Source organism: Olea europaea, chromosome 1 (genome assembly GCF_002742605.1).
Source record: "Olea europaea var. sylvestris chromosome 1, O_europaea_v1, whole genome shotgun sequence".
Taxonomy (NCBI): domain Eukaryota; kingdom Viridiplantae; phylum Streptophyta; class Magnoliopsida; order Lamiales; family Oleaceae; genus Olea; species Olea europaea.
Genome location: NC_036237.1, coordinates 10741578 through 10752620, shown reverse-complemented (window position 1 = coordinate 10752620; position 11043 = coordinate 10741578). Strand labels below are relative to the sequence as shown.

Here is an 11043-nt window from a genome sequence, read left to right as displayed (position 1 = left end):
TAATGTTTACCAAGTACACATTGATCACAAGAAGGCATATTAGACACACAGTCTTTTCCAAATACACCTTTATTATTTAGCAGTTTAAGTCCTTTAATACTCATGTGAGCTAATTTATTGTGCCACTTGTGTATGTCATCAATGTTTGTCAAATTTATAGAGAAAGTTGAATTTTTAACAATTTCAGCAATGATCACATAAATACCGTTTCTTTTAGTACCTTTACATATGACAAGAGCACCCTTAATCATTCTAAGCATGTTGTTTTCAATTCTACTAGTAAATCAGTTTCTAATGCTCCTACTGAAATAATATTTCTAGCCATTTCAGGAATATATCCGACTCCATGTAATTTAAGCACATAACCAGTGTTAACTTTTAACATGATATCACCAATACCAGCAATTTTATATGCATGATTATTGTACAAAATAGCATGACCACTTTCAGATTCTTGCATATTTTCAAACCAGTCTTTATGTGATAAAACATGAAATGATGCACTAAAATCAAGTATCCATTCATTTTAATATGATTTCACAGTCAAATTTACTTCAGTAGTTTCAGAATTTAATAACACATATACTTTACAAAATTCATCACAAGAAGTAATAACATTTGTCTCATCGTAAACATTTTCCTTTTGTTTGTTTTTCTCAACATAACAATCTTTAATGAAGTGTCTAGATTACTGCACTCATAGCATTTTCTACCTTTAGTTTTACTTTTTGACCTAGATAAACTTTTTTCTTTTTACTACCAGACACGTATCCACTTTGGTAATCATGGGACCTAGACTGAGACCTACCTCTCATCATATGAACCTCACCACTTTTTCTCTGGACTCTCTCAGCTCCCATTGCCATTTCTTTACTTCTTAACAAGTCTATGACAATTTCAGGTATTAAAGTATCTCTTCCGTATTTAATAGCATTTTTAACTTCTCTATAAGTTTCAAGGATAGTATTTAACAAAATAATTGTTTTATATTCTTAAGATACCTTTTCACCACAGTTAGTGATATCTTGTACGAGTTTATTAAAGACATTCAAATTGTCATCCAAATCTTTTAAAGAATCGATTTTGAAACTAAAAAAGCTTTCAAATAGAAAAAGTTTGTTTGGCGTTGATTTAGACACATAAAGTTCCTCCAATTTGTCCCAAAGTTCTTTAGTTGATTGTAATTTACAACTTTTCTTAATACCATATCAGACAAGTGTAATATTATAAAATGTATGCCAATTCATCCATATTTCTTTTTCTTCAGTAGTCAAGTTTATAGGAAAAGAGTCATCAATAGCTTTAAAAACCTTTTGTTGAACAAGAATATCTTTCATTTTTTGTTCCAAAATGAAAAATCTCCTTTATCGTTAAAGATACCCAACTCAAAGTGATTTGTTGACATTTTACTAAAAAATGCGCAGAACACAAATTCAGATATGTAAAATTCACAGGTTACACAGATTACATAAAGTAACAAGATTCCTATGGTTTAATAATAATATAGTATTCTGGAACCTCAGGGTTTCGTGAAAATCGAGTTCTCAGATCAAGGGAAGAACTAGAATAGGAGTTTGGGTACAAATAAAAAATAATACGAGATTAAATAACGCAACGACATTCAACAAATTAATCTAAAGACGAATAAATAATTTCACTTAGAAAATTAAACAGATAATGGCAAGTAATCCTAGATTCTATCAACAAGCAATGGTTGCCAAGCAATGACAACCCTCAATCCTAATAATTACCCCACACGATGATCTACTAGTTCGATAATGTAAAGTTTCAGCCAATTTACTAGAGCGGACTTGTCTGAATCCGTAAATTATGAGAGATGTGAATTTACTGCTTTAAGACCACAATTTTGGCCTAAAGTAATTCAGTAAATATGTGGCAATTTCAACTGTTGATCCACCAAGGGCAATATCATCCATCTTTTTCTGTGTAACCTGAAATAGAAAACTTTCAACACGAAAAATGTCAGGAATAATACGAGGAGCAAACTGTCTGAAGACAACTCCTCGAAATTCGAGCCCACGAGCCCTCACATGCCACCGTCGGAGTTGCCACGCACCACCGTCGTGAACACGCGCCACACACCCAACACTGCCTCTACCTGCACGTCTCAACCCCGATCTCTGTTTCACCAATGGACTTTTGAATCACCGAGAAATCGCTTTTGTAGGTTCGATTTTTATGCAAAAATCTGGGTAGTTTGATTTCTGCCGATTTTCAGTTGGATTTTGGCCGGATTTTCATCGTCACCTAAAAAATCAAATTAAACAATCAATTAGTTTAGGTTTGTAGAGATTAAAGAAAAGAAAAACAAGACCAAAAAATCATAAAATTCAAGAACGATTTCCCCCTTCTAGATTGGGCTCAGATACTTGATCCACACCACAAAGGTATCTCCAATTTGAAGGTCATTTTTAGTCACAAAGACAAGTTCACAAAGAAGGCAGAGAATGTGTCATGTTTTTGCACCAAGTAGGGAGAGTTCTTTCTTGGTTTTTCTCTCAATTTTTGATGTGTATAAAATGAAGAGGAGAGTCTCCAATTTATAGGCTTCAAGAAAGAAGCGGGTTCTCCAAAAAATCTTACAAGATTAGGATAAATCAAAACTATAAGATAAAATCAAAACTGAAAGATAGAGCCAAAAAAGGGGGATAAAATGGTTGGAAATATATAACGATAATATTTATCTATCTTTTATGTGAATTTCAAATTATCTTCAAGTTGGGTATTGAGCACCTAGTCTAATGAGCTGATTACCTCTAAATACCCAACATAATTGAGTTACTTTAATTGTGATTTGGATTTAATTCTTCAATCCTTGGTTTATAGCTTATGAAGTTATACGGGCCTCAATTTTTCATCATAACCTAGGGGATTCGGGCATCACTTACCAAAAAGTGCCCAACAATTGGGTTTGTTTAACTTGTTTCTAGAACATGGCGAATCCTCAAGCTTAATAAAACCCGCCGTTAATTTTGAGGAATTCTTTTCCTTTTCAGCTGTCCTTTTTGCAAATTTAATTTCAGTTTTCAGGCTAGGATACTTTGAGAATAATATTACAAATATTCAGTGTGAAGATCGAAGGACGATATGAGAAGGACGAAATTGACGTTTCCTAATAGTTAGAGGATTAACTCATCAACTACAGATAGTTGGATGACTAACAGGATGAAGCCAGGTAGTTGGAGGACTAAAAACAGGTTGCCTGATAGTTGAAGGACAAAATTGACTGATAGCTGGAGGATGAAATTGACGTTGCCTAGTAAATGGAGGACTAACTTGTCAATTCAAGATAGTTGGAGGACTAACATGATGTTGATTGATAACAAAAGCAGTAAATTAATGTTGCCAGATAGTTGGACTAAATTGACGATTTAGGATTAGTTGAAATAGTAAATTAACGTTTCCGGATTGTTGGAAGACTAGATTGATGTTGACTAATAGTCTGAACTAAAGAGCGTTGCTGGATAGTTGTAGTAAATTGTTGTGTATCTCACTTATGACAAACAATGTGAATACTCATATTTGACTATGTTTAAAGTTTATTTTTTATTAAATAAGTTAATAATTTATCTCGAAAACTAAATTTTGTCAATAAAGAAAATAACTTAAAAAATATAAATTCCATTTGATAGAAGAAATAGCTTGAAAGCAACTAACTTTAAGTCGAACCCCTTGACATCACCATATTTGTCATGGTAGTCTTCTCAAGTAAAAATCATGAACAAGATGAGTACTTCAAATTTTGCAAATGTCTTTCACTATTAAAAATTGTATCAAATCATTATTTTAGCACATTTAATAAAGATATTTGAATGATAATTGGATATTACTGAAACTCTAACTGGATAGTATCGTTGTATACCTCAAATTTCTTAGTGTTCATCTCCTTTGCAAGGTGATTCCCAGTCATGAGAGCCTTGGTCTATACCTTATAGTTTGTGGCTTTGAAGTCTAAGCAGAGAGTGCAATTAAGCTTGTGAACCTCTAAGCTTATTAGCACAATTCTTTTTCTTAATCCATCTTCACTAGATGAACCGTCCATAAACAACTTCTAGGCTAGGATTTTGGATGGGCTAACATGATAGTTAAGGCTAGAACATTAGCGAGTTCAACGACAAAACCAGCTATGGATTGCAAATCAAATTTCGTTTATGGAATGTTGACGAACTTAACAACAAAACCAACTCAGGATTTCAAACCAAATTCATTTAAATCTATGAGCTCTTGGCAAGTTCATGAGAGGTCATATTTTGGGTACAAGCACGTGATTGCAAATCCCAACGAGAAATGAGCCTCCTTGAAACTCATAGCCACAATTTGTCAACTTTGATTATGAAAGAATTGCTTTTCTTTTCACTCATTTGTCATCGCTTTTAAGTTTTAAATTCTAGACTTTACTTTGTGGTGAATTATCATGGCACGAAAAGTCAATCTCGGGTTGATCCCCATTATGTCAAAGTGCTTCTTTGCGAACACACCTTGGTTCGCCTCTGAGAGTTCTCTCTCCCTCTCTTCTTTCTTTTTTTTAGGTGGATCATCATTACTTAATGTCGTGGATCCCTAATTATCACCAATCGCTATTTCTTTTTGGAGACCTCGCTTAAGTCAACTCCATGGGCTCTATTTTAGTGAGCTCCACCATGATGATTGTGTGTATCCATTAGGGCTTGTGGAGCCCATTTCTTGAAGCACTTAAATAATATTCTCGAGTTACCCACGATTTCCCTTCACTTTAGTGACAATGCTCTGAGTAGGAAATTTAATGCAAAGGTGGTGCATCAATGTTATGGCTTTCAACTACTTCAATGCGGGATGTTTTAGAAATGTACCATTTTTCGTTCATAAATAAAGTTAAAATAAAAACTAAAATTAAAAAAGACTGTCGTCAATATTAGAAGCCAGAAAATTCCATTATTATCATAGTAATGCTGTTTCATACCCAAAAAAAAAATAATAATAAATAAAAATAAAATAATAATAATAATAATAAAATTAAAAAAAAATTCACATAATTAAAGTTCAGTTCCTTAATCATGCGCACGATCAAATAAAATTTCTAATTTAAAAACCAATTACAACAAAAATCAATCATCAATTTAAATCATTCAATATTTCAAAAAGGAAACACATATCCAAATGAGAACTGTAAAACATTTTATGAATCACCAACGACTAAAATGAATGATAATGATGGTCAGACTGGGAGGGGAGGGTATCAACGGAAGGAGGAATAGCATTACTATTAGTGGTGGTGGTTGTAGCGGAGGCCAAGGAGGAGGTGGAGTTGACGGACTTTAGCGTGGTGAACACCAGAGGACGATCCTTAGCCTCTTCATCGTCATCATCATCAGAGTCGTATGTAGTCAAATTTATGTACGAGCACCTATCCGACGATGCAAAAAAGGCCTTGACAACATTGGTTCCAAGCCACCGAGCGATCCCATTTGTAGTGCTTGAATTCTCCATTCGATCAATTCAAAATTTATCAAAAGAGGTGGGGTCGAGGGTTATAAGGGAGAAATTGGGGGAGCGAGGGATTCGAGAATTAAAAAAAAAAAAAAAAAATTAAAGGGAGCAAAAGAGGTTCCAAGGGCCAATTTTTGTGATTATAAGTGATGGCTTTAATTTAACCATTTACTTCAACAAAGTTTGACGTTATTGGAAAGCGAATTTCTTATTAGCTGTGTTAATTACTTGGTTCATATGGAACACGTCTTTTTTCTTAAAAGGTTGAACTCCAACCTTAAGGGTTCTCTACTGCCCCGTCCCTAAAGTATCGTGAGAGAAGTTAATCACGAAATGTGTCCCAACAGGTCAGGAAAACACTGGTGCCCACAAAGAGTCACAATTCATGTTTCAGGAATCGAACTCTCATACTGCGACTGCCAGCAAGACTGAATTTATCTCATTCTTATCTTTTGTACCATTGAAATATGCTTTGGAGGAAGAACATGTCTTTTTTCTTTTCTCTATTGTAATGTGCTCAACCTTGTACAATTCACTTTATCAAACCGAACAGTATATTTAAAATTTTTACAAATTCATTATTAATATTTTTGATTTTAGTAATAGCATCCAAAGAGTTCAATGACCATTAAAATAATTAAATCGAAAATAATCCATTTATACCAAAAAGGTGAAAAAAGATAACAAGGAATAACAGGAAAATCATTTTACCAGTCTCTGTCTCTCTCACCACTTTTTCTTGCCCCCAGCAAAAAAATTTCGCCACGTGATGCTATATGATTTTGATTATGTTTTAACGACATTACTGCCTTGGAATTGTTATAAATTTCACCAATAATCAAAGGTTTAATTGTGATCGAAGGGGCCAATTACAGTATCATCTGTTAAGAATTTTGCCTTCTGGCTTTTTGGGTAATTCTCCTCGTGAATTCGTGGGAGCACAAAAAAGGGAATTTCTAGGGTTTCCTTACAATTCTCTTTGTTTATATTTCGAATTATAAATCGGTTGATTTTTTATGTGCATAATCATGGCTGAGTGGCAACAATTCGTTCAATCGGTATTCTTTGGTGTAATTTTCTCTTTTTTACTCGCTAAATTGTTCTCTGTAATCTTCGCGTACCGCGATGAAAATCTCCGAAATGCCCGTTCTGTTTCACCGGAACCTGCATCCAAGCCCGCAGAGGAAACTGTAGCTTCGTTGTCTAGGGGTTTGGGAGAAAGCAAACCTTTGATCGTCGAAAATGAGGGATTAGCCCGTGAGAGCTCGACTGTTGGTGATCTTACCGACAGTGACGATGATTGGGAGGGTGTGGAGAGCACTGAATTGGACGAGGCATTTAGTGCTGCCACGGCATTTGTGGCGGCCACTGCAGCCGATAGCTCTGCGCAGAATGTGTCGAACGAGGTGCAGTTGCAGCTTTATGGGTTTTATAAGATTGCCACCGAGGGACCCTGTAGTGCTGCACAGCCTTCCCTGCTCAAGCCCACTGCTCGGGCCAAATGGTAATCATTGATCATTTGGAGTGGATCGAGTTAATTAACTTGTTAATAGCTGATTCCTGTTAGTTTTTCCATTTCTTGATGTTTAAATAAGAGCTTTTTCAGTGATGGTTGTTTGTTTTTGTTGGAAATAATGGGTTGATAATGATACAGTAAGCAATCCTAAGAATTGTAACGAGTTAAATTAGTTTCGACTTATATTAGCTAGTGTTGTGGTCTGCCAGCTAAATAGTTTTGATTATGATACTTCTCATTAATGAATAATGATATGTTATGATTGAGAAATAGGAAATTATTCACTATAATATCTGCAATTAAAAAAGGTCACATAATTATTTTGGTTCTTTCATTGCTTTGTTTACATCACTATCCCATGATCAATCATTAGCATAACTATTCAAAGCAAGAAAAGGAAAACTTGCTGAAATATAAGAAACGCTGTTATTTTGATTCTCTTAAAAAGAAACATTTTTAAGTAAGGAAAATTATAATATAAAGAAGTAGATTTCAGTTGATAGAATATAAGTCCTTACTGTTCCTGAACACTTATGTTTTATGCTGACCTCGTTCCAACACTTGATTATGGGCTCTTGAGCAGTTTCTTAATAGGCTATTAGTTTGGCATAAGCTGGGGCATTAGAATATCTCTAAAAAGTATTTTGTCTTTTTCCATTTTTGGTGGGGGCATGAGCTGTGTTTGGGTTTATGTTACCTTATAGGATACTATTTTTGGAACGTGATATGCAAAATTATAGCATTGAGAAGTGAGATTGGCCAGAGAAGCATAATTTTATATCCAATTTTATTGTTTGAGAAACCTTAGATGCTACTGGAGCAAAGGATCATCATCAAGGTGGTTCTATTATCAAACATTATATTATTGTTTCATGAATGTGTGTGCAATGTGATTTTTGGTTTACTTCCACTCTTCTTATGTACTGGGATGAAGATCAGGACATAAGTAGTATGGATGACGTGTGGAGACACGTGAACTGTGTTTCTTTGAGAAATTTATTTTTCCGTGGCCAAAAGATGATATATTTTAAGTCCCTGTGAAAATTCTCTATCTTTCTCTGCCTGTTTATTGCTGATAGATTCAACATACCTTGCCACTATGGGGATTAAAGTTCTTGAATAACATGCATATTACAACTGTTTTTGCGGTTACTATTTTTCCAGAAAACAAATCATGTATATGATGTGATTGGGTTAATTAATAAATTCTTATCCATCTTCAGCTTTGACAAGCATTTTTGTGGTTTATTTCCTTGTCCATTAACTTTTGATGGATAACCAATATCTTTGTGTTGGTGACCCTTGGCCAACAAGTTGAAAGATTTATTTTGATTGATATAGGCAAGCATGGCAGAAATTGGGTGCTATGCCTCCAGAAGAAGCAATGGAGAAATATATTGACATTGTTACTACGTTATATCCCTCATGGGCTATGGGATCAGGAACTGTGAGATCATAATCTTTCTTTTCAACTAAAAACTGCATTCTCCTCATCTTAACAATTGTTGTCACCATCTTTCCCTTTATGTACTGCTGGCAGAAGAGCAGAGGTGAAGAGAGCAGTGATGCACCAAATGCAGGCTCCAAGGGACCGATGGGACCTGTGTTTAGTTCCTTTATATACGAGGAGGATTCTGAAAGTGAATTGTAAAGATCTTGAACTTCCTCTGTATGTTTGAAGTTCACCATATTTGTGACTGTATTTCTTTTAAAAACACGTCTCATGCATCATTATATGTAGTTGTCTATAATCATCTAGGACTCTGTCCTTACCATCTGTATATGATGCCATAATTCAACTTTTTGTTTCTTTTACCTCAACAACTTCCAGATCACCATAAAGGGGAAAATAACTATAGATTTTTCCCCCTTTTGACGTCAGTAGGTCTTCAAAGGGGATGAGAGAAATGGAGGGAAGGAGAGAGAGAAGAGTTCTTCCAAATATCAATTCTTACATAAATGACAGTTCGTCCAAACTTTCCTTGCTGATTCAGCTTTTACTTGGAAGCTGCTTACATCACCATGATTGTTCTAATTTTTCTTTTCAAGCATAAATGAAACTGCCAGCAAGTGGGCAGAGCATGCTAAAACTGAAAGTTGTGTAGTTTCTCCTGAAAGCATTGCACACATGCCATTCTAATCAATTTCCTGCATTTCTTGTTTACATGCTTGCATGTGTATAAAAATTGCTGTCACGAGGTCTATATTATATTTGCTTAGATTGAATCGGAGCTTGCAGTAGATTGGCTAACTTTTTCAGGTCTGAAAAGTACCTGTCCAATCTACTGTTTGGTTGGATTAGAGTGCACCTATTTGTGAATTAGCATTCAACGAAATATGCAACCTTACGGTTCTTTTACCTCAATTTAATGCTTTGAAAAGGAAATTTCACTTTATATGTCATCCCCTTTCCTTTGCAGAAAATTTGATGCTATACATGCCTTTGCACGGGAAGGTGATGAAGAGAAGTTGCTTAAGTGCATTGAAAGTGGTGTTCCAGCTGATCTGAGAGGTTGGTTGACCTCAAATTTATAACATGCTCTTCTATGTTGCTTTGATGTGACTAGCGCTAAGACGCAAACATGATGTTGTTGCTAATGAAACTCCAGGGAATTTTGGGGCCTGTGAATAAACTCTTCAAACTTGTTAATTCTCTTGGAAGGAAAATCAGATTATGTAACAGAAAAGATGACCTTCTAGTACTAAAGCTCTTAAAATTTTATTGCATATAAAAAGGGAAAGAGGAATACTCCCAATTTTATTCTCGTGTTTTAATGACTGCATTCCATTTCAAGCCAGCAAAGAACTATTCTGTTGTTAACAGATATAGATATGTGCATGTGAAACAGATTATGTTTTCTGACTTGAAATATGTTCTACTCAAAATGATGCAGATAGTGAGGGTCGTACTCCTTTGCACTGGGCTGTGGATCGGGGCCATATGAATATTACAGAGTTGCTCTTGAAAAAGAATGCTGATGTTAATGCAAAGGTAGATAACAATATTTGTTGTCTGACTCCTGCTAATTTTTCTGTTGAATACAAATAAGAGAGAAAACCACCCCCAAACTAATATTCCCGCTTACTAATTTATCATTTTATTTGTGACTAAGAGAGCTAGTTTTAATTGATAAAATATAAATAACATTTATTGTGTGCCCTGCCCCTCCAATAGATAAATAGATATAATAAAAACTGATTCTTATATTTTGCTATTATGGGATTTACTATTTTCTAATCGAAATGAGGAAAATAAAAATACTGCTAGTGGACAGTCTAGGAGGATTTGTTTATTGAAGCAAGGATTAAGCTTCTTTTATTTTTAGATTTGTTGGTGTTTAAAATTCAGCTTTGGCCTGATGTTTTTAATTGAGTTACAAAATTGCTAATCTTGTTTACACTTGACATTTTACGAAATCTACTGATGATAACACCATTTATTGCGGATATGGCAAGGAACTTACTTTCTGATCAATCCAGAGATCTTCTGGTTTCCATTAGTAATAAGAATTTGGAATATCACATGTAATATGATTGATTGTTGCAGAATGGATACTTTTGGTATATAATTGTGGGAGTTGCATTTAGGTACTTCTTATGATATCCCTTAGATTCTCCCTCTTTCTTCCCTTACCCTTATTAATAATCAGTCAGAAAATAAATATTTTAGCTCAGATATTTTGAATATATACTTCTTCTTTTTTCTTTTTTTTTTTTTTTCCCCACCGCTGTTCCTGTTGGTAGGATGATGAAGGTCAAACACCGTTGCACTATGCTGTTGTTTGTGAGAGAGCTGCCATTGCTGAGTTACTAGTGAAGAACAATGCTGACACAAAGATAAAGGATAATGATGGCGACTCTCCTTGTGAACTTTGTGAGTCGAGCTGGCCTTGGATGCAACAAATTAGCACTAGCGCTGATGATTAATTCTATGTTATTATTTCTTTCTATATATTTGATACTAAGACTGATCTCTTTTGTAATAGTTTAAACTTTTAAATGTAACTATTCAGTAAAATTCAAATGAACTTTTGAGTCTA

At 34.6% G+C, this 11043-nt stretch overlaps 1 protein-coding gene across 2 annotated transcripts; it reads left to right on the top strand.

Moving 5' to 3' along the window:
• The first annotated feature begins 6178 nt into the window (after positions 1–6178).
• On the top strand, positions 6179–11043 carry LOC111393807 (acyl-CoA-binding domain-containing protein 1). 2 transcript variants are annotated; one of them, XM_023019522.1, is made up of 6 exons: positions 6179–6991; positions 8345–8450; positions 8544–8650; positions 9424–9515; positions 9898–9995; positions 10748–11043. In XM_023019522.1, exons 1-6 carry the CDS (start codon positions 6504–6506, stop codon positions 10928–10930), a joined length of 1074 nt encoding a protein of 357 aa, XP_022875290.1. In that variant the 5' UTR covers positions 6179–6503; the 3' UTR covers positions 10931–11043. The 2 variants fall into 2 exon arrangements, with proteins under 2 accessions (XP_022875290.1, XP_022875298.1); XM_023019530.1 differs by lacking the exon at positions 10748–11043 and adding an exon at positions 10551–10723.